Source organism: Dendrobates tinctorius, unplaced genomic scaffold, assembly GCF_039654945.1.
Source record: "Dendrobates tinctorius isolate UK_male_01 unplaced genomic scaffold, ASM3965494v1 ptg000021l, whole genome shotgun sequence".
In the NCBI taxonomy this organism is placed as follows: domain Eukaryota; kingdom Metazoa; phylum Chordata; class Amphibia; order Anura; family Dendrobatidae; genus Dendrobates; species Dendrobates tinctorius.
Genome location: NW_027361689.1, coordinates 19,360,666 through 19,385,051, shown reverse-complemented (window position 1 = coordinate 19,385,051; position 24,386 = coordinate 19,360,666). Strand labels below are relative to the sequence as shown.

General features: G+C 47.3%; 1 protein-coding gene across 3 annotated transcripts in view; it reads right to left on the bottom strand.

The window, feature by feature from the left end:
- The window catches only part of LPIN1 (lipin 1), a 291,411-nt gene that overhangs the window by 74,464 nt on the left and 192,561 nt on the right, over positions 1-24,386 (bottom strand). For all 3 annotated transcript variants that reach the window (XM_073568241.1, XM_073568239.1, XM_073568240.1), the window contains exon 4: positions 13,661-13,977. In XM_073568241.1, coding sequence (XP_073424342.1) covers positions 13,661-13,977 — 317 coding nt within the window. The remainder of the gene's footprint in view (positions 1-13,660; positions 13,978-24,386) is intronic.

Below are 24,386 nucleotides of genomic sequence, written 5' to 3'. Positions count from 1 at the left end.
CAGGTTTTATCAACCCTGCCACTTCCTCTGGAAGAGCAGGAATGTTAATTAGCTAGACCATCTTCCTCACACCATTTGGCTTCTCTCAGCTGAAAGAGAAAAAAAAGTGCGGGAACTAAACTCTTTGTTTGAAACCAGGAGTTTGAATAAAACAATAAGGGATTGTCCCGCGAAAACCATACCCAGCAGAAATATAAAAATCATATTTCTGCGATCCGAGCAGACCCAGCTTCGCTGTGGTGCCTGTTGCAAAACTCTCGGATGTCCAGAACCTGAGATATGATTTGCGCCCAAATGGACGGTCATATCGCATAGATGTTTGATGTTTTCTTGATGGGCTCATTACGCTGGGAAACATGATACCACTGATGAGTCCATACCAGCTTCTCCCATAAAGTTATAGCTAATCTAAGTTTTGTAGCCAAAACATAACTTGGATAAGAGAGGTGGGATCAACCCAGAATGCACCTCTCTGTGATGTCACATAGGAAAGTCTATAAGGCATTCCCTGGCAGAACCAGCTCAGAACAGCTCAAGTCGTCGTGCTAGAAAGATCCAGATGAGCGGAGAAGTGCAGCTCCGCCTCCACCCACCTTAGCCGCATGGTCTGCCTAAGGAACAATATGGAACTGTGAGTGTAATCTCTTTGTTTTCTCCACTTTTATTTTATACCTGTACTGTACATATTTTATGTCTCAATTTTATAGCAACTTTTATCTGTAATCACTGTCCTCTTTCGGAAAATAAATGAAATTATTTAGATCTGTCTCCATGCTCTAAGAATCGAACTATACGCCTTTGATAGATAATCGCTACTAATTCAAGGGGTTTGCCACGGACCCTCTTAATTTAACACTGTGAATTAAGTAACCGTGACTGGTGGCAGCGCGTTGTGTACGGCTATTACGGCTTGCTGGCAGTCTAGAAGGGTCTTATATTGCTGAGTAAGGGGCTTCAGCCACAGCATTGATAATTCCCTTACTGCAGAAGCCTAATTGCCGGTTCACAACAGGCAGCCCGTCCGGCGACTAATTATCCTAGGTGCAGTTCCCTGACTGACCTGAGGGTAAGGGGGGCGCCGGAGAGCTGCGAGTTCCAAAGTGGAACTGAGAAAGTGGGATATACATAAATCCCCGCAGTACTTGGAAGATTGATAGCAGTGGTGGGGCATCCAAATTAAACTCCCCCTGCGGCAAATTGTAGAGCGAGATTAGCTTGCTGGATATTTTTGGTCACATGGTGCCAGTGTTGGGATAACTAAGATAAGCCCCACTGCGCCTGTGATAGCCGTGTGCCGGCATTGTGTCACGCCCCTCCGTCCGCTGATACACCCGTGTCAGTGGTGGGACTGTGACATAGTGGTGACACAGGGTCCGCTGTCCGTCGCGTTTTGGTGGCAGCGGGACTCCCGTTAGTGTCGCCCGTAAGTGGACGAACGGCGGTGGGCTGTTCGTCACATATTGGTGGCAGCGCGGTGGGATAATCCTAGAGCATTAGTGATTTGGTTTGAGCAATCATTCCTCTCACTAAAAACCTGCACGGTTCCTGCGGGAATCCTGCATCATAGGTTTTGGAGAACAGACTCAGTGGTTACTAGTCCTGAGACATTAGTGTGTACTTGCAAGTATTCCCTCCCATTTCTTCGTTTTTCTTTTTCTATCTTTTATTTGGCAACCATGGCGGCAAAAGGAGAACCTTGGTACAACCGGCAGACAAAGGAAGTTCTTGCTGGGTTATGCACGTACCAAGGCCTTGACGCCACGAACAAAAACAGAGCTCAAATGATCGCGGCTCTAGTGCAGCTGGACAACGACCAGAATCCAGCGAGCGCAGAAGTTGGCCCAAGTTGCAATGGGGCTGCAGCAGAGGCTCCACTCCTGAGCGCTGGCCCCACATTCAACCAGGACGGGGTGGACCCCTATCTGCAAATGGCCTTGGACGCACTCCCCGCCGAAGACAGTGATGGGCGGGTGAGGCTGATCCAGCAATATCGGCAGGAGGCCCAAGCCGAGCGTCAAGCCCAGGCTGAGAGAGCTGAGCGCCGAGCGGAGGCTGAGAGAGCAGAGCAGCGAGCCGAGAGGGAGGCGCAGAGGGCCCATGAACTGGAGGTACTCCAGCGGGGTGGGAATGCCCCCACAGCCCGAAGCAGTGAGCCCAGCAGCGTCCAGACTCCTAAACCCCGGCCAGAGCATTTTCCCGTGATGGAAAAGGATGGGGACTTGGACACATTTCTGCGAGCCTTTGAGAAAGCCTGCAGACAGTACCAGCTGCCTAGAGACCAATGGGCAAGGTACTTGACCCCAGGGCTAAAAGGCAAAGCCCTGGAGGCATTTGCTTCTCTTCCGCCAGAAGCCGATGACGACTATGACGCCATAAAGCAGGCGCTGATCGCCAAATACCGGCTGACACCTGAGGTATACCGAAAGAAGTTCCGACACCTCCAACGTGGCCCACACGATAGCTACAGTGATGTGGTGCAAGGACTCAGGACCCACTTTGACCAGTGGATCCATGGACTGTCCGTTGAAACCTTTGAGCAGCTACGGGACCTGATGATCAAAGACCAGTTCCTGCATCTCTGCCCAGCTGAGGTCCGACAGTTCATCCTGGACCGCGAACCAACGAACGCGGACAAAGCGGCGCAGATCGCCGACAACCACGAGGCCAACCGGAAGCCCGAGACGCGGAGGCCAGTCGCCACCAGCTGGAAAGGGGGTAAGCCAGCAACCAACCCCAATGCCCCAGCTAGCCGTCCCTCCGGAGGCCCTGTCCCTGTTGCCAACAACAGGCCGGCTACTGACAGTCGCCTGTGTCACCACTGCCAGCGGCCTGGTCACTTCTTTTACACCTGTCCGAACAGGCCGAAGAACCCCCCAGCCAAGGCCCCCGGGCCCAATGCCTCTGTTCTTTTGGTGGGAGGTGTGGTTGGGAGGGCTGACGACAACGTTCAACCTGTTCAGGTGGGGGCCCGTCTTGCTACAGGCCTCAAGGACACCGGGGCTGAACGAACCCTCATCCGTCCTGGACTGGCGGCCCCTGAAGAGTTTGTTGAGGGGAAAACCCTGACTGTCACCGGGATTGGAGGCACCCGTTGTCCCTTGCCAGTGGCACGAGTTTTTCTTGACTGGGGTGCCGGGAGCGGGTTGAGGGAGGTGGGAGTGTCTGAAAATTTGCCCACTGATGTTTTATTGGGGACTGACTTGGGGAGGATGGTTGCATACTATGTCCCTGACACCCTTCCCCAAACTGATAATAAGGGTAACGTTAACCCTGATGATGTTGATGATGGGAAACTGAATGTGTTACCTGCTAATGCCTTGATGAGTAATGATGCAACTAACAACCATTCTTTCCCCAGGTACGATGCTGATGCTGATGTGAATGTACCAAAGCAAACTGATAACCATTCTTCTCCTAGGAAGGATGATGATGATGTTGATGTATCTGTGCCGACTGAACCCGTTAACCCTTTCTTTGAAGCGGTAGATGTGTCCACAGGTACCGAAGTGCTCAGCCCCGTCACTCTGCGGAGTGAGACGGCTGAGGAACCCCTGGCAGGAGTAAGCAACGGTGCTCAAGGAAATGGGGAGGTGCATGGGGACCATGAGGAAGGTAATGCCATGCAGCTGACCAGTGCCACCGAGGAAGGTAACTGGCCCATAAGTAGCACTGCTCCTGAAGTGTTGGGGGTGGATGGGGAGGTAGAGCCCAGGGCAGCACCAGCTGGTGGGTCTGCAGAAATCCCCAGGGAGACAGCATACATAGCAGCTGTCACACGCAGTCAGAGTGCCCAGATCGCAGGTAACGCCCTGTCTTCTGGACCCTCTGCTGCTACAGGAGAGACTGAACCAGAGGTGAACCCAGAGCCGGTTCCAGAGGGTCCCAGTAAAGAGGGGACCCTGACGTCACTTCTGGCAGCCTCCAGCATGGAGTTCCAGGCTGCTCTGCACTCAGATGCCAGCCTGGAGAAATTGAGAGGTCTCGCCGGGACGCCCACCTCCAAGTCTGATAAGGAGAGGGTGTTCTGGGAACGAGGAAGGTTGTACCGGGAGACAGTACCCGGAGATCCTAAAAAGGAGTGGTTGAGGGAAAGACAGCTGGTCGTCCCCTATCAGTTCAGAACTGAGTTGTTGCGGATTGCCCATGAGATTCCACTCGCTGGACACTTGGGGATCAGCAAAACAAAGGCACGGCTGTCTCAACACTTCTATTGGCCCAAGATGGGGACAGATGTAACACACTACTGCCGCTCCTGTGCCACCTGTCAAAAAGTGGGTAAGGCGGGGCCTGCTCTTAAGGCTCCCCTTATTCCTTTGCCGGTGATAGAGGAGCCTTTCCAGAGAATCGCGGTGGACATTGTAGGACCGCTGTCCGTCCCCAGCAGCTCCGGAAAGCGATACATTCTCACCGTGGTAGACTACGCTACCCGGTACCCAGAGGCAGTAGCTCTGTCTTCAACCAGGGCAGATAAGGTGGCTGACGCACTGGTGACCATCTTTTCGAGAGTAGGATTTCCCAGGGAGATGCTTACCGATCAAGGGCCCCAATTCATGTCTCGCCTAATGGAGGCTCTCTGTGAGAAAATGCAGGTGACGCAGCTGGTATCGAGTCCGTATCACCCACAGACTAACGGTTTGTGTGAACGTTTCAACGGTACCCTCAAACAGATGCTCCGCATACTGGTTGAGACCCAAGGGCGCGACTGGGAGCGGTACCTCCCACACCTGCTGTTCGCTTACAGAGAAGTTCCGCAGGCCTCGACCGGGTTCTCCCCCTTCGAGCTCCTGTATGGCAGGCGAGTCCGGGGACCCCTTGGGTTGATAAGAGAATCCTGGGAAGATGAGCCAAACCCCACAGAAGTGTCCATCGTGGATTATGTCATGCGCTTCCGTGACAAGATGCAGACCTTGACGCAGTTGGTGCATGACAACATGACGCAGGCTCAGGCTGACCAGAAGCGCTGGTACGACCAGAACGCCCGGGAGCGGACCTACCAGGTGGGTCAAAAGGTGTGGGTGTTGGTCCCGGTACCAACGGATAAGCTTCAGGCAGCCTGGGAAGGCCCGTACGTCGTCCACCAACAGCTCAACCCGGTCACCTACGTGGTCACGCTTGACCATGCTCGGGGTAGGCGCAAGGCCTTTCACGTCAACATGCTGAAGGCGCACTACGAACGTGAAGCTTGCGTCCTACCGGTCTGCAATCTGCCAGAGGATGGGGAGGAAGATTCCCTCCTGGACATGCTGGCCCGGGCCAAGGCCAATGGATCCATTGAGGACATGGAGATAAGTGGTTCGCTCACCGTGTCCCAGCGGTTGCAGTTGATGGCCACCCTGGAACTCTTCCGGCCCGTGTTCACCAACCGTCCTGGGAGGACGGAGTTAGCGGTTCATGAGGTGGACACCGGGAATCATGCCCCATTACGGCGAACACCTTATCGGATCACTGAAACGGTGCAACAAGTCATGCGCCGAGAGGTCGATGAGATGTTAAGGCTGGGAGTGATTCGACGGTCAAAAGGTGCGTGGGCTTCACCTGTAGTCCTCGTTCCTAAAAAGGATCGAACCACCCGGTTCTGCGTGGACTACAGGGGGCTCAACGCCATCACAACCTCTGATGCCCACCCAATGCCGCGCATCGAGGATCTGCTCGAGCGGTTGACAAACGCCAACTACATATCCATCATGGATTTGAGTCGGGGATACTGGCAGATTCCCCTGAGCCCTGAGGCGCAGGAGAAATCCGCCTTTATCACCCCCTTTGGACTGTACGAGTCCACGGTCATGCCCTTCGGCATGAAGAATGCCCCTGCCACTTTCCAGCGGATGGTCAACCACCTGCTTCGGGGACTGGAGGAGTACGCAGTGGCGTACTTAGACGATATTGCCATCTTCAGTTCCACCTGGGAGGAACACCTTCAGCACCTCCAGGAGGTGCTCAAGCGTCTTCACCAGGCAGGCCTGACCATCAAGCCGGGGAAGTGCCAGATAGGCATGCGCGAGGTCCACTACCTGGGGCACCGGGTAGGCGGGGGTTCCATGAGTCCGGAGCCAGGAAAAGTGGACGCAATCGTGTCCTGGCCCACCCCCAGGACCAAGAAACAGGTGAAGTCCTTCTTGGGCACTGCAGGGTACTATAGGCGGTTCGTACAGGACTATAGCGCCCTTGCCAAACCCTTGACTGACCTCACCAAGCAGAGGCTACCCCAAACAGTCAACTGGACAGATGACTGTGAGGCGGCTTTCCAAGCTTTGAAAGCAGCCCTGTGCAACTCTCCAGTGTTGAGAGCAGTCGACAGCAGTCGCCCGTTTCTGGTACAGACCGACGCCAGCGAGTTTGGCCTCGGTGCTGTGCTTAGCCAGGTCGACTCGGGGAACCAAGAGCACCCCGTGTTGTACCTGAGCCGGAAACTTCTGCCGAGGGAAGTGGCATACTCGACCATCGAGAAGGAGTGTCTGGCCATGGTGTGGGCACTGCAACGTTTGCAGCCCTACCTGTACGGGCGCGCCTTCACGGTGGTAACCGACCACAACCCTCTGAGCTGGTTGCACACAGTGTCCGGAACCAATGGAAGATTGCTCCGCTGGAGCCTTGCCCTTCAACAGTACGATTTTAATGTAAAACACAGGAAGGGCAGTGAAAACGGCAATGCCGATGGGTTGTCCCGCCGGGGCGAACCCGCTGAGGTGCGCATGGCAGATTACCGAGAGGTAATGCCTCCTTAGCGCCCTCTTAAGGGGGGAGGTGTGATGTACAATGCCCGAAGATATGTTTTCTGTTGCAATGTGCTAACAAATCCTCCATCCTAGGACATTGTAAACTGTCAGTAGTAGGAATTCTTTCCCCCCAGGTTTTATCAACCCTGCCACTTCCTCTGGAAGAGCAGGAATGTTAATTAGCTAGACCATCTTCCTCACACCATTTGGCTTCTCTCAGCTGAAAGAGAAAAAAAAGTGCGGGAACTAAACTCTTTGTTTGAAACCAGGAGTTTGAATAAAACAATAAGGGATTGTCCCGCGAAAACCATACCCAGCAGAAATATAAAAATCATATTTCTGCGATCCGAGCAGACCCAGCTTCGCTGTGGTGCCTGTTGCAAAACTCTCGGATGTCCAGAACCTGAGATATGATTTGCGCCCAAATGGACGGTCATATCGCATAGATGTTTGATGTTTTCTTGATGGGCTCATTACGCTGGGAAACATGATACCACTGATGAGTCCATACCAGCTTCTCCCATAAAGTTATAGCTAATCTAAGTTTTGTAGCCAAAACATAACTTGGATAAGAGAGGTGGGATCAACCCAGAATGCACCTCTCTGTGATGTCACATAGGAAAGTCTATAAGGCATTCCCTGGCAGAACCAGCTCAGAACAGCTCAAGTCGTCGTGCTAGAAAGATCCAGATGAGCGGAGAAGTGCAGCTCCGCCTCCACCCACCTTAGCCGCATGGTCTGCCTAAGGAACAATATGGAACTGTGAGTGTAATCTCTTTGTTTTCTCCACTTTTATTTTATACCTGTACTGTACATATTTTATGTCTCAATTTTATAGCAACTTTTATCTGTAATCACTGTCCTCTTTCGGAAAATAAATGAAATTATTTAGATCTGTCTCCATGCTCTAAGAATCGAACTATACGCCTTTGATAGATAATCGCTACTAATTCAAGGGGTTTGCCACGGACCCTCTTAATTTAACACTGTGAATTAAGTAACCGTGACTGGTGGCAGCGCGTTGTGTACGGCTATTACGGCTTGCTGGCAGTCTAGAAGGGTCTTATATTGCTGAGTAAGGGGCTTCAGCCACAGCATTGATAATTCCCTTACTGCAGAAGCCTAATTGCCGGTTCACAACAGGCAGCCCGTCCGGCGACTAATTATCCTAGGTGCAGTTCCCTGACTGACCTGAGGGTAAGGGGGGCGCCGGAGAGCTGCGAGTTCCAAAGTGGAACTGAGAAAGTGGGATATACATAAATCCCCGCAGTACTTGGAAGATTGATAGCAGTGGTGGGGCATCCAAAATAAACTCCCCCTGCGGCAAATTGTAGAGCGAGATTAGCTTGCTGGATATTTTTGGTCACATGGTGCCAGTGTTGGGATAACTAAGATAAGCCCCACTGCGCCTGTGATAGCCGTGTGCCGGCATTGTGTCACGCCCCTCCGTCCGCTGATACACCCGTGTCAGTGGTGGGACTGTGACATAGTGGTGACACAGGGTCCGCTGTCCGTCGCGTTTTGGTGGCAGCGGGACTCCCGTTAGTGTCGCCCGTAAGTGGACGAACGGCGGTGGGCTGTTCGTCACATACAGCATTACAGAAAGCTGTAGATAAACCCCTGATGGTGGTGGCCGCAGCTTATATACCAAAAAATAGGTGACAGATTCCCTTTAAGTCTTTAATGACATATTGATAGGGAATCTAGATTGTGAGCCCCATAGGGGACAGCAATTAAAATATATGTAAAATGCCGCGGAATGTGATAGCGTTAGACTACCAATGCATAATAAATAAATACCGTAATACAAATGTGAAAAGTCCCTTTAAATGTTCTCTAAAGATACTTGGGTACAGGTACTTCTATTGTGCCAGCTACATCTTTGTGCATAGGGTTAATATGGCCCTTCACTTTCTGTTATAATATATAATTTACCCATTTTTAGAATTATAGATTATGTAACAAATATGCTTTTTACTATTAGTGCAATGTTTCTTAAAGTATCTACAACATCATGTGCAATACCACTTAACTGCACTAGATGTCAGCAGACACCTTATTATCCACCGAAACACCGTTTCCTCCTATATAAGTATTCAAAATATGACACGTCCCCAGCCATAACATTAAGACTAAGGACAGGTGAAGTGAATTAGCCTGATTGCCTCGTGACTATGGCTCCCATTACGGGGTGACAATATATTAGGCAGCTAGTAAACAAAATCACGTCATGACTTTGTCATGGCTGCCAAGTACTTACTGTTGTGGATCAAGGCATAAAACTCGTCTGCCTTCTCTGATCCTACAAGTAGAGAAGAAGTCAGAACACACGGAGCAGCACAGATGCTGTATATGGGGCTGCGCACCACAAAATGGTGGGAGTGACCATGATGTCTCCGGTCTACCACTAAACGTGCTGATAATGGGTGAGTGAGCATGAAACCTGGACCAGAAGAGGATGGATTGGTCTGATGAAGCACGTTCTCCCTTACATCATGTGTTTAGTCGGTGCAAGAGCAGTGATTACCCAGGGAAGAGATGGCGCTAAGGGAAGAAAAAAAGCAAAGTTCTGCTGGGAAACCTTAAAATTGTACAGATAGAGCGCCCACATTCATGGTAAAAGTGTTCCCTAATGGCAGTGCCCTCTGACAGCCGGATAATGCCTGTTAAACTGAAAAAAATAACTGTCCAAGAATGGTTTGGGAAACGTGACGAAGACTTCAAGGTGATTACTTGTCTCCAAAATCCCCAGATGTCACTCAGATCGATCGATCATCTTTGGGATATGCTGAAAGAACAAGTCCGATCCATGGAGGCCACACCGAGGAACGCACAACCACCGAGGATCTGCTGCTACGTCTTAGGCTGCAGACACACTAGCGATTTTAAAATCGTTCCGATTTTGATGCAGGAGAGTCGGACGAGTGTAATGCGAGTGTCATGCGTTTTTTTATGCGAGTACAATCCGATTTTTCACACCTAGCATCCGATTTACATCGGAATGCAGTGCAATTGCTATCCAGCAGACACTGAGCACCGAAACATGCTCAAGGTGCCGTCAGGTAGGTAATAGGAGTTCACAGAGAGGCACTGAGTGCACAGTGCTCTGTGTCTGCTGGATGACAGGTTGCATGGTCGCATCATGCAACCATGCAGCCTGCCATCTAGATGTAGCAGAGCTGGACCCCTCGTGGGATAAATGGATTAGCAGCATCTCTGCGGAAAGGTGAGGAATATTGTTGTTTGTTTTTTTAACTCTTTTGCAGATGACGAGGGCATCGGGGAAATGGTCAAGGTCATAAGGATGGTTTACTTAAGATTAGGAGTCTGTGTCCTTCTTTCAATTAAAGGACTTTTTTTCTGAGTGTCTTCATACAATATGACTATGGGGTTAGTAATGGGGGTATCTTATTGACATCTCTCCATTACTAACCTCGAGGCTCGATGTCACCAGACTATACAAAGGTGACATCAACTCCCCCAACTTTCACCCCACTTGCCACCTCTACAGGGCAAGTGGAAAGAGCGAGGCTAAGTGCCAGAATTGGGGCATCTTAGAGATGCGTCCTTTCTGGGGCGGCTGAGAGCTGATTTTTTAGCCGGGGTGGGGGGCAGTATCCATGGCCCCTTCCTAGGCTATTAATATCAGCCCGCAGCGGTCTGCATAGCCTTTGCTCGATATTAATTATAGGGAGACCCTACGTCATAAAAAAATAAATAACGCAGATGAACACACAATTATAGAGTAACATTGGTCTGAATTCAATCTGATATTTTGTCGGATTGCATTCGTCCGATGTCATCGCAAGTGGGCATGAGCCCTTAGTGCCAGGTACCACAGGACACCTTCGGGTGTCTTGAACAGTGTACGCCTCGATGGGTCAGAGCTGTTTTGGGGCCTTGAGGAAAATGTACACAATGTTACGCCTGTGGTTTTAACACTATGGCCTATTGGTGAATATGCGTTCATGATTTTTATCTTTTCTAACATCCTTTTAAGGCAATATTCACACGTTGGTGTTTTGCTCCTTATTTTCTGTACCCAAAACGTGATGTCTTGGCAGTAAAACAAAGTTGTAGACAAAAATCAGATTTTGCTGTTTTTGTTTTTTTTGCTGCATTGTTTACTTTTGCACTTTGGCTATTGAGCTGCTCAGGCTTAAGGCCCCTTTACATTTAGCGATGCACCAGCGATCCCGACAACGATACGACCCGGTCAGGATCGCTGGTGCATCGCTAAATGGTCACTAGTGAGCTGCCACACAGGCAGATCTCACAGCGATGCAGCAGTGATACAGCGGTCGTTACTTACCTTTCAGACGTGGCGATCCTGACGTCCTCCTGTCCGCGTCCACGCGTCGCTCGTCGGCGCCAGCAGGAAGCGCCTGAGGAGAAATGGAGCTGCGCGATCTCACGCGATCAGCGACAGACAGCGGGGGAGCCGGTCGGAGGTAAGTTTCACACATAGCGATATCGCTAGCAATAACGCTGCTGCGTCACCAAATCGGTGATGCTTTAGCGATATCGCTATGTGTAAAACCCCCTTTAGTTTACTGTACACATATCACTAATTAAATTAAACTGTGCTAATACTAACATCCACACTCATGTGAGGATACTAAAGGTACTGTCACACTTAGCGATGCACCAGCGATCCTGACAACGATATGACGCGGTCAGGATCGCTGGTGCATCGCTAAGTGGTCGCTAGTGAGCTGCCATACAGGCAGATTTCACCAGCGACATAACAGCGGTCGGCGGTCGCTACTTACCTGTCAGACGCGGCGATGAAGACGTCCTCCCGCCCGCGTCCACGCGTCGCTCGTCTCCACAGCAGGAAGCCCAGCAGGAAGCTGACAACGAGAAACGGCCCAGGCCGTTCTCGCGCGATCAGCGATAACCAGCGGGGGAGCCGGTGGGAGGTAAGTATCACATGTAGCGATATCGCTAGCAATATCGCTGCTGCGTCACAAAACCAGTGACGTTATAGCGATATCGCTTAGTGTAACGGGGCCTTTAGACACTTTGGATTAAACGTGGGAAAATCACAAAAATAAATGGGCCTCATGTCCTGCTGTACCTGCTTTTTTTCACTAAAAATGATGGGAAAACCGATGGCATCTTTTTTTTTTGCGTTTTTGCATTTACTCATTGCTCTCTATGGGTGAAAAGACGCTGCAAAAAAGCCAAAAGAATTGGCATGCTGCAGTTTTCAGAAAAGCAGCAGCTTTCCGATTTAGTCAGGAAAAGAAAAGCTTTTGTTGGTACTGTACAAAGCAGATTTAATTTGCATAAAAAAGCAGCAGAAACATAACGTGTGAACATAGGCTTAGAGGGAGAAACCTGTAAGGCTAAGTGCACACGTACCGGAACTCTCGCGGAAATTACCGAGAGAATTCCGGAATTCCAGTCCGCGGGAAAATCGCATTTTAAATTCCCGCGATTTTCCCGCGGAAAAACTAGCATTTTGCAAGCGTAATTAGCTTGCAAAATGCTAGCGTTCTCCAAGCGATCTGTAGCATCGCTTGGAGAACTGATTGACAGGCTGGTCACACTCGTCAAACATAGTGTTTGACGAGTGTGACCAACTTTTTACTACTGAGGCCTATGCAGCATCAGTAGTAAAAGATAGAATGTAAAAAAAAAAATAAAAAACGGTGTTATTCTCACCCTCCGACGTCCCGCGCATCCGTTCCCAGTAATCCTTTGCGAAAATGCCCGCGATGACGTCAGTTCTCGCGGGATCGCGACGTCTCGCGGTAATTCGCGATGACGTCGCGCGAATGACCACGAGACTTCGCGATCCCGCGAGAAGGGACGTCATCGCGAGCATTTTCGCAAAGGACTACTGGGAACGAAAGCGTGAAGAGAAGCGGGAAGGCTGCGCGGGACGTCGGAGGGTGAGAATAACAATATTTTTTATTTTAAATTCTATTTTTTACAGGGATATGGTACCCAAAGCCCGGAGGACAGTCTCCTCTCCTCCGGACCGTGGGTACCATCCGCAATTGTTCTGCTTACTTTCCGCATGGTGTGCACAGCCACATGCGGGAAATAAGCGGAACAATGCATTCCTATGGGTGCGGGATCGCCGCGATTCCGCAAATTAATGAGCATGCTGCGGTTTTTACCGCGAAGCGATTCCGCCGCGGTAAAAACCGCAGCATTAGCACAGCATTGCGGAATCCCATAGGAATGCATGGGATGCTTATTTTTCGCGTTTTCGCAGCAAAATTGCGCGGTTAAAACCGCCGCGGAAACGCGAAAAAAACGCCACGTGTGAACTCAGCCTAAAAATGAAATTATTATTTTTTTTACATATGAGAAAAACATCAGCTACACTGATGGCAAAAACACATACATGGCCCCAGAAAAACAAAAATGAAAATCATATCCCGCAAACTAATGACAAAGAGGTTCATTATTTTCTTGTATGCAGAAACTAAATGGATGCCTGAATGACGCCATACAAACAGGACGATACAATAGAAACATGCACAAAGGTGGAAATATTCAGAATTCTTAAAAGGACGTTATATTTCAGTGCAAACATTAAATTAAAGCAAATCTGGGGTACACTACACAGAATCTAATATTGTTATATCTACACAACAGTAATGGATTTTTAAATATGTTCCTCTTTGAAAAAAGTGTAAAAGAAATTCACCTTATACATATATTTGCTGCCTGTAAATAGTCAAGAAGGCTGATCATGGAGTCTTTCAGAGGCAGTTTTGACACTACAAGGCATCAGGCACACCCGTAGTAAAGTACTGTCCTCATATAATGTAAGGATGGCAAGACCCCAAAGAAGACCTCACACCTCCTCCTTCTCGAAAAGGAGTTCAAACTCATTTTGAAAAAAAAAAATATTTTTTTTTCCATTATAATAAGAGGTTTTTTTAATGTTCATTCACATTCAAAAAAAAAGTTCAGAATCTTACCTGGCTGTTTCAAGGGGCTCAGTTTCCTCCTCGGAGCTCATCTCTATGGTAAACATATCTTCTTCTTCCGTGGTGTCCCCATTATCTTCTCTCTTTAGGCTATCCAGCTTTGATTTTCGCCTCCGTTTCCGCCTCTTCTTACCGGAGCTGTTGTCTGTGCCCCCCTGGGTTAGGTGCATGTTGCCAGAAGCCTGGGTCGAGCTGGACGGATCTAAACTTCTTGGCCATTCTATTGGGTTCCTCTTCAACTGCGCCTCCATCAGAGAAGCTCCATCCAGCAGGATAGGAGATGTGGCTAGGTGAGATGGGACGTATTCCTGGCAGGGCAATGGAATAAGTAAGTATATTATTAATTATATAATATTCCCAGAAGTTTCTATAGGAACACCAAAAAGTGTACGGAATCATGTCTCTCTGCATGAAAGGCTCATAATGTTACTCATCAAGATGCCGGTAGGACGTCCGCAGCCATGTCAAAAAGCTAAAGATGTTATAAAAGGAAAATTGTGGATTAAATCCATGCTGCCCTAATGATACAAATTCAGATGTAGTGAAAAACTCTGGTGGTTTGTTCAACGCGTTTCAAAGTCTATATGACTTCTCCTTCAGGAAATTACCACAAAGACATGTCTTTGTGGTAATTTCCTGAAGAAGTCATATAGACTTTAAAACGCGTTGAACAAAACACCAGAGTTTTTCACTACATCTGAATTTGTATCATTAGGGCTGCATGGATTTAATCCGCAATTTTCTTTTTATAACGTCTCTGAGAAGGTCGCGTTGGCAGCTCGTGGATCTGCAGCAGCTGATACATACATGCCTTCGCTCTATACCATCAGGTGAGCAGCTCTTTGTTAATAACTGCAAATAATCCGAGGGATAAGACCCTATTTGCGCTTTCTTGTTTCCTTAATTTACTAAAAAGCTAAAGATAGAAGTTGTGGCTTGGCAGCGGTTTTGGTTATAGAAGAAGTGGTAATGGTCAAGGTCAACACTATGTGCTGTCTCACACACACAAAAAAGAAGCTAAACCCAAATTTCTGCTCTTTTAACTTCGTTTTCTCAAACACTTAAAGGACACGGACGCCTTCCGGGACACGTGAGTTTCTGCACAATTTTGTACACCAGCTTAGTTTCCCTGGACATTGCTGGCTTCAAATGGAATTAATTGTGAATCCATCAGTGAACTTGTTCTCATGTGGGCGTTTGTAATGCTTTTACTCCAAATTCACACTAACTTGACTTTTTGTTCTGTCATAGGAACATAATAAAGTCCCCAGCGCGGCATTTGATTTGTCAGGACTTGCACGACGTCATATGTGCAATACGTGGACAGATGACATTGTGCCAGCTCTGGCCCTTCAAAAGCCGCGTTGGGGACAGCTGAAGGTAAGAGATATTCGGCCTCCTTTCTAGCCCAGCTTAGTGCTACAGTCCAGTTAGCAAGATTCCTATTCTCACCCCATGGTTCTGCAACTTCTTTCCCCTCAAGGGAACTACACTGCCAGTATGGCCGGTACTTCTTCATCACTGATGCTCTAGAACTGCCACTTGGGGCACTTTCTTTGTCCTACATACTCTGTTGTCCCGTCTTGGCCCTTTATCTCTCAGAGTTGTACAATCTGGGCAGCACTACTAGGCGTCCTGTCCCTGGACCCTTTTTGATCACTCCGTCCTCCTGTCAGTTTTCCTTCTCTCTTTACTCGATTCACACTAACCACTGTCTCGGTCTCTCCTCACTCCAGGGACACCCATATCAGGCAGCACTGCCTACTGTCCAGACCTTAGATCAGTTTCAGACGCACAGCGGGCCCTGTCTGTCATCGTGACAGGAAACTGTCTGTCCCTTCACCTTAGCCCCTTCCACTCTGGGCTAGTCCCAACCATTAACTCTAGCTCTCCCTACTGTCGGACAAAACCCAATAACCACACTAATAACGCATGTCACAATTCCCATTAGACAATACGACAATACACTTGTTCTTCAAGGGGGAAGGTGGGCAGTATGTCCATCTCCTTACATAAGTAGCCAATTACCAATAATCTGAGAGCCAAGAGGACAAGAAAATCTTTAAATTGAGACTGAGTAGGACAGTGAACATTATTTTTCAAAGGGGAAAAGAGGGAATAAGACTTTAAATTCATTTTTTTTTTAGAATTTTTCTATTTCCAAACAAAATCTTGCAAATAGTTAGTAAATTAAAAAATAAACAAAAACAAAAAGGTATATCAGACAAAGAAAAAAAATTCTCCCAACCCAACAGCTAAGGGCATAAACTAGTGGGGGTGCCGGAGAGGATACATTAGTACCTGGGGCTTGGTGCCTTTAAGGGGGCACATCTCTTCTCTGTTGCCCTGCAGTAAAGCAGCACCTAGCCACTAGAATTATAAATGGAGACGCCGGCCAGTTACACATCCGGTACTGGGGCTCAGTGGTTTCCAGTTACACCACTGAGAGGTACCATACTACAAGTGATGTTTGTGGAGGGAGATTTTTACAGATGCTACATTGTCCAACATGGTGACACTGCACGTCTGTGTAAAGGCGATATTCCTGGCATCACACTGGATCTTTTCTTAGTTGCAGCACGACACTGCAGATAGAGAAGACACTTGGGTTATATAAAGAAGAACTGCAAAGTCACCACAAGGTCAATGAGATCATTTACAGGAAAGCATTTAATAGACCTTCTTAAGAGATGATCCGGAGGCAAAAGCGGGGCGAGCCCTACTAGAAGCAACAGATCGGTCATTTATCTGGGGTAATTCATTTAATGGGTTAATAAAAGGAGAACAACAAGCACAAGGCCGCTTATGGGTCAGAATTGCACAGCTCCTGCCAAGAAATTCTCCAGCAACTCAAGACTGAATTGTGAAAGTAGCCTAGAGAAAACAAGACCGTGTCTATCCATGGCCGAACCTGTCATTCTGGCATTATATGAATGCCGATCGCTGGTGTCCCATCTAATGTCAGACGTCATAAGAATAGGGTCCTAGGAACTTCTGCTATGTCACCTCCTCACAGGACAGAACATCCCGGACCTGTTCCGATCTGCCTGTGATGTAAAAACGGTTCTTCTGACACATAGGGCAAATGGGTTGATAGGATAATATGACCACAATGTGAAGAACTATCTGCTGATAATGTGGGGGAACCTATGGAGCTTACATATGGGTGTATCTGCCGGGATCTGTTGCAGAGGTGATGTGTGTGCTCTAGTCATAATGTTACTGCTGCAGCCATTAAACAGAGACCACGGCAATGGCGGAGAGCCGGCACTGGACCTGGGGAAGGCTAGTCGGATTTTATTGATTTATCCCAGCACAGAGCTTTAGAGGCCGAAATCTAAAGGAGGAAAACCTGTGAAATCCAATCACAATAACAACTACTGTGGCACATGGAGGTCACAGACGGAGCCTGTGTTATGGGAACGTCCTCCAAGAGCCAAAGTGGAGAATTGCTTTCAGAGGGGCTTGTGGTGGGCCAGGCCCATACATCTATTGATTAAGCTAAGAGCACATAGTATTTGTGGCTACCAGGGGAAGTACAGTGGGGAAAAAAAGTATTTAGTCAGTCAGCAATAGTGCAAGTTCCACCACTTAAAAAGATGAGAGGCGTCTGTAATTTACATCATAGGTAGACCTCAACTATGGGAGACAAACTGAGGAAAAAAAATCCAGAAAATCACATTGTCTGTTTTTTTTTCATTTTATTTGCATATTATGGTGGAAAATAAGTATTTGGTCAGAAACAAGCAATCAAGATTTCTGGCTCTCACAGACCTGTAACTTCTTCTTTAAGAGTCTCCTCTTTCCTCCACTCATTACCTGTAGTAATGGCACCTGTTTAAACTTGTTATCAGTATAAAAAGACATCTGTGCACACCCTCAAACAGTCTGACTCCAAACTCCACTATGGTGAAGACCAAAGAGCTGTCAAAGGACACCAGAAACAAAATTGTAGCCCTGCACCAGGCTGGGAAGACTGAATCTGCAATAGCCAACCAGCTTGGAGTGAAGAAATCAACTGTGGGAGCAATAATTAGAAAATGGAAGACATACAAGACCACTGATAATCTCCCTCGATCTGGTGCTCCACGCAAAATCCCACCCCGTGGGGTGAGAATGATCACAAGAACGGTGAGCAAAAATCCCAGAACCACGCGGGGGGACCTAGTGAATGAACTGCAGAGAGCTGGGACCAATGTAACAAGGCCTACCATAAGTAACACACTACGCCACCATGGACTCAGATCCTGCAGTGCCAGACGTGTCCCACTGCTTAAGCCTGTACATGTCCGGGCCCGTCTGAAGTTTGCTAGAGAGCATTTGGATGATCCAGAGGAGTTTTGGGAGAATGTCCTATGGTCTGATGAAACCAAACTGGAACTGTTTGGTAGAAACACAACTTGTCGTGTTTGGAGGAAAAAGAATACTGAGTTGCATCCATCAAACACCATACCTACTGTAAAGCATGGTGGTGGAAACATCATGCTTTGGGGCTGTTTCTCTGCAAAGGGGCCAGGACGACTGATCCGGGTACATGAAAGAATGAATGGGGCCATGTATCGTGAGATTTTGAGTGCAAACCTCCTTCCATCAGCAAGGGCATTGAAGATGAAACGTGGCTGGGTCTTTCAACATGACAATGATCCAAAGCACACCGCCAGGGCAACGAAGGAGTGGCTTCGTAAGAAGCATTTCAAGGTCCTGGAGTGGCCTAGCCAGTCTCCAGATCTCAACCCTATAGAAAACCTTTGGAGGGAGTTGAAAGTCCGTGTTGCCAAGCGAAAAGCCAAAAACATCACTGCTCTAGAGGAGATCTGCATGGAGGAATGGGCCAACATACCAACAACAGTGTGTGGCAACCTTGTGAAGACTTACAGAAAACGTTTGACCTCTGTCATTGCCAACAAAGGATATATCACAAAGTATTGAGATGAAATTTTGTTTCTGACCAAATACTTATTTTCCACCATAATATGCAAATTAAATGAAAAAAAAAACAGACAATGATTTTCTGGATTTTTTTTTTTCAGTTTGTCTCCCATAGTTGAGGTCTACCTATGATGTAAATTACAGACGCCTCTCATCTTTTTAAGTGGTGGAACTTGCACTATTGCTGACTGACTAAATACTTTTTTTCCCCACTGTATATGTCCCCCTGTGACCTTAGTCTTGATTGAAGCATCCATCGTAGGGACCCATTGGGGTTTTCAGAAGTCATAACCATAGATGTGGGTATTATACGTGAGAGGAGCCATATCATGAGAGAACATCAGTGATATGAAATAAATTTGCTCCCCTACAACCAACTAACAAAAAAGCTTATTTACATTTACAAAAAGTATTTTCTCTAATCTAATAAAATATATTTTTCCCTACTGCGGCCCGCGAGGTCAGGACACACTTCAACACTGCTCCGACCAGCTCTCCATAACGGGAAAGTGAAGAGCTGGAGCAGTGTTGAAGTGTGCGCCCCCTGTTCTGGCACAACCCCGTCCACTATTATTATTATTATTATTTATTGTTATAGTGCCATTTATTCCATGGCGCTTTACATGTAAGGAGGGGTGTACATAATAAAAAGTACAATAATCTTAAACAATACAAGTCATAACTGGTACAGTAGGAGAGGACCCTGCCCGCGAGGGCTCACAATCTACAAACTAAGTACTGGCTACATTCTACGTTGACACAGCCACTGATTAGTTGAGGGGTGGGGCCGACACTGGTAGCTGTTACCATCTAAGAGGGGCTGCAGCCAATAGAGTGGCCCCATCACAAAGAGCGGGTGTAATCTTTGTGAGAGAACAGTGCATGCCATGAACACAGTCAGCCTGCACAAAAACTGAACACAAAGAATGCAGTCAGCCAGCACTTTTGTGTGGTTCCATTTTTTAATCAGAGCAGCCAGTACTTAGCAGAGGAAGCAATCCATCATGGACTCTGAGGTATGGCACAGCTCTCTCAGCTGTAATACTCAAAGACAGCTCTCATAACCCTACTAACCAGGTACACCTCTCTTAGCTCTACTTTCCAGGGACAGCTCTCTTAGCCATACTACCCAAGGACAACTCACTTAGCCCTACTACCCAGGGACAGCTCTCTGAGCCCTACTACCCAGGAAACAAGAAAATCTCTTTTAGCCGTATTACCCAGGGACAGCTCTCTTAGCCCTACTAACCAAGGACAGCTCTCTTAGCCCTACTACCCAGGGACAGTGCTTTTAGCCCCACTATCCGGGGACAGTACTCTTAGCCATACTCCAAGATCTCTCTTATAGCCCTACTATGAAGGGACAGTTCTATCATAGCCCTAATATCTAGGGACAGCTCTCTTAGCCCCAGTAGTCAGTGACAGATGTCTTATAGCCCTACTACCCAAGGACAGCTCTCTTATAGTCTCTGTCCAGTCTGTGTATTGCAGTCAGTTCTCGTACCATGCTGCACAGATGTCTGCATGAGCCCTTACAATTACAAGTGACATTTTGAAGACAACCATAATGTTGATGTGGCCCTCTGTGAAAATGAGTTTGACACCCCTGGGGTAGAGCATGTAGATTGTAACCATCAGAAGAGACAGACACCTCTCATCAGAAGAGAAAACACTCCTTTAGGCTGTGTGCCCACGTAGCGATTTTTAAGCTTTTTTGCCGCGATTTTCGGCGCGAAAACGCAGCGAAGACGTTTAAAAATCGTGTACAGAACGCCCCCCATGCATTCCTATGGCATTCCACACATGCTGTGCTAATGCTGCGCTTTTTTCCGAGGCGGAATCGCATCGCGGAAAAAATCGCAGCATGCTCATTCTTTTGTGCGGAATCGCAAAGAATTGCCGCGATTCCGCACCCATAGGAATGCATGAGAATCGCTTACTTCCCGCATGTGGCTATGCCCACCATGCGGGAAGTTAAGCGTCTCATGTGCGGTTGGTACCCACGGTGTGGAGGAGAGGAGACTGTCCTCCAGGCCCTGGGTACCATACCCCTGTAAAAAAAAGAATTAAAAATAAAAAAATCGGGGTATATTTACCTTCCCGCGTCCCGCGCTGCATTCCCGGCCTAAGGCCTGTTTCACACTTGCTTTTTTTTTGCAGCGCGTTTTTCCCGCAAAAAAATGCATTGAAAAACGCATACAAAAGCATACAACTGCTGCGTTTTTTTCAAGCATTTTTATGAGCATGCATGAAAAAAACGCAGCGTTTTTATGCGTTTGTATGCGTTTTTACCGCGTTTGCATTTTTTTCCAACATTAGGTGGCCCCTCACACTAACCCAAACCATGACTTTACTAACCCTAACCCTAACCCTTAACCAAACCATACTTAACCCTAACCCAAACCCTAACTAACCTTAACCCTAACCCTAACCCTTAACCAAACCATACTTAACCCTAACCCTGACCCTAACCCTTAACCAAACCATACTTAACCCTAACCCTGACCCTAACCCTTAACCAAACCATACTTAACCCTGACCCTAACCCTGACCCTAACCCTTAACCAAACCATACTTAACCCTAACCCTGCCCCTGACCCTAACCCTGACCCTAACCCTTAACCAAACCATACTTAACCCTAACCCTGACCCTAACCCTTAACCAAACCATACTTAACCCTAACCCTGACCCTAACCCTTAACCAAACCATACTTAACCCTAACCCTGACCCTAACCCTGACCCTAACCCTTAACCAAACCATACTTAACCCTAACCCTGACCCTTAACCAAACCATACTTAACCCTAACCCTAACCCTAAACCCCCTTAACTAACCCTAACTCTAACCCAAACCCCTAAATTCCATGGTTAACAAAAAAAAAACGCATGTGCAAAAAAACGCATACATAAGCATGCCAATGCGCACATATGCGCACCCATAGACTTATATTGGGTTTCTTGCTGTAAAAAAACGCATTGCGCGCGCATGCGTTTTTTTGAGGCAAATCGGACGCACAAAAAATGCAACAAGTTGCATTTTGTGCGCCCGAGCGCATACCGCAAAAAAACGCATGCGCGGTAAAACGCGTACAAACGCATGTGTATGCGCACATAAGCGCATCCCATGCAAAGTATAGGAAAAAAAAACGCATGCGCTATTTAGCGCTAAATTACCGCGAAAAAAAACGCAAATGTGAAACCAGCCTAAGCGTTCCCAGTAATGCCTTGCGGCAAGGCCCTGTGATGACGTAGTCTCGCGTGACTAGCGATCTCGCAAGATCGCTATAGCAACACGAGACCAACGTCATCACAGGTCTCGCAAGGCATCGCTGGGAACGCTAGGCCGGGAATGCAGCGCGAGACGCCGGAAGGTAAATATACCCCGATTATTTTTTTTTTCAGCATTTTAACATTCTATCTTTTACTATTGATGCCGCATAGGCGGCCTCAATAGTAAAAACCTGGTCACACTTGTCAAACACTATGTTTGACGAGTGTGACCAACCGGTCAATCACTTTCCAAGCGATGCTTCAAATCGCTTGGAAAGTGCTTGAATATCGCACACGAAAATCGCGGCAAAATCGTGATCATAATCGCGGTGAAATCGCGCGGAAAAAAACGCGCGATTTCTGGGAAGGAGTCCGGTTTTTGGTGTGCGTTTTAACACGCAACGTGGGCACATAGCCTTAGTGTTTTGTTTGATTTTTTTCCTAAAGCAAATTTAGCTGGCCTTTCGCATAAGATAGATAATAGACAAGCACGGTCAGTCAACTGTCCTGACTTTCCCATATACAGTTAGGTCCATATATATTTGGACAGAGACAACATTTTTCTAATTTTGGTTCTAGACATTACCACAATGAATTTTAAACAAAACAATTCAGATGCAGTTGAAGTTCCGACTTTCAGCTTTCATTTGAGGGTATCCACATTAAAATTGGATGAAGAGTTTCAGCTCCTTATCATGTGCCACCCTGTTTTTAAAGGGACCAAAAGTAATTGGACGATTGACGCCAAGGCTATTTCATGGACAGGTGTGGGCAATCCCTTCGTTATGTCATTCTCAATTAAGCAGATAAAAGGCCTGGAGTTGATTTGAGGTGTGGTGCTTGCATTTGGAAGGTTTTGCTGTGAAAGAAACATGCGGTCAAAGGAGCTCTCCATGCAGGTGAAACAAGCCATCCTTAAGCTGCAAAAACAGAAAAAACCCATCCGAGAAATTGCTACAACATTAGGAGTGGCAAAATCTACAGTTTGGTACATCCTGAGAAAGAAAGAAAGCACTGGTGAACTCATCAATGGAAAAAGACCTGGGTGCCCACGGAAGACAACAGTGGTGGATGATCGCAGAATAATCTCCATGGTGAAGAGAAACCCCTTCACAGCAGCCAACCAAGTGAACAACACTCTCCAGGAGGTAGGCGTATCAATATCCAAATCTACCATAAAGAGAAGACTGCATGAAAGTAAATACAGAGGGTTCACTGCACGATGCAAGCCACTCATAAGCATCAAGAATCAAAAGGCTACACTGGACTTTGCTAAAAAACATCTAAAAAAAGCCAGCACAGTTCTGGAAGAACATTCTTTGGACAGATGAAACCAAGATCAACCTCTACCAGAATGATGGAAAGAGAAAAGTATGGCGAAGGCGTGGTACAGCTCATGATCCAAAGCATATCACATCATCTGTAAAACACGGCGGAGGCAGTGTGATGGCTTGGGCATGCATGGCTGCGGGTGGCACTGGGTCACTAGTGTTTATTGATGATGTGACACAGGACAGAAGCAGCCAAATGAATTCTGAGGTATTCAGAGCCATACTGTGTGCTCAGATCCAGCCAAATGCAGCCAAACTGATTGGTCATCGTTTCATACTACAGATGGACAATGACCCAAAACATAAAGCCAAAGCAACCCAGGAGTTTATTAAAGCAAAGAAGTGGAATATTCTTGAATGGCCAAGTCAGTCACCTGATCTCAACCCAATTGAGCATGCATTTCACTTGTTAAAGACTAAACTTCAGACAGAAAGGCCCACAAACAGCAACTGAAAACCACCGCAGTGAAGGCCTGGCAGAGCATCAAAAAGGAGGAAACACAGCGTCTGGTGATGTCCATGAGTTCAAGACTTCAGGCAGTCATTGCCAACAAAGGGTTTTCAACCAAGTACTAGAAATGAACATTTTATTTACAATTATTTAATCTGTCCAATTACTTTTGGTCCCTTTAAAAACAGGGTGGCACATGGTAAGGAGCTGAAACTCCTAAACCCTTCATCCAATTTTAATGTGGATACCCTCAAATTAAAGCTGAAAGTCTGAACTTCAACTGCATCTGAATTGTTTTGTTTAAAATTCATTGTGGTAATGTCTAGAACCAAAATTAGAAAAATGTTGTCTCTGTCCAAATATATATGGACCTAACTGTACAGTATATGAAAGTTCAGGCTTGGTCAGTCGTTCATGTGTTTTCAGGGGAAAAAGGAAAAAGATGCTGACAAACAGTTCTGGCAAAAACCTATCTGCTGAATAACAAAAGGGTTGTGTTTATAAATTCAAACTACCCAATACAACTGTTGGGGAATCGGGAGACCCCATTAAATGGTCGTCAGGTCTCACCAAAATCAGCAGATTCAGCCGATTTTAGTGCATATGAGGGCCTTTAGACTTGCGGCAATGAATCTGTGGTTCTCCAACTATTGTAGAATTAAAATTCCCAAAATAGCCTATCATGCTGGGAGTTGCAGCTGGTGGCCACAAATTAATGACCATTGACTTAGACCA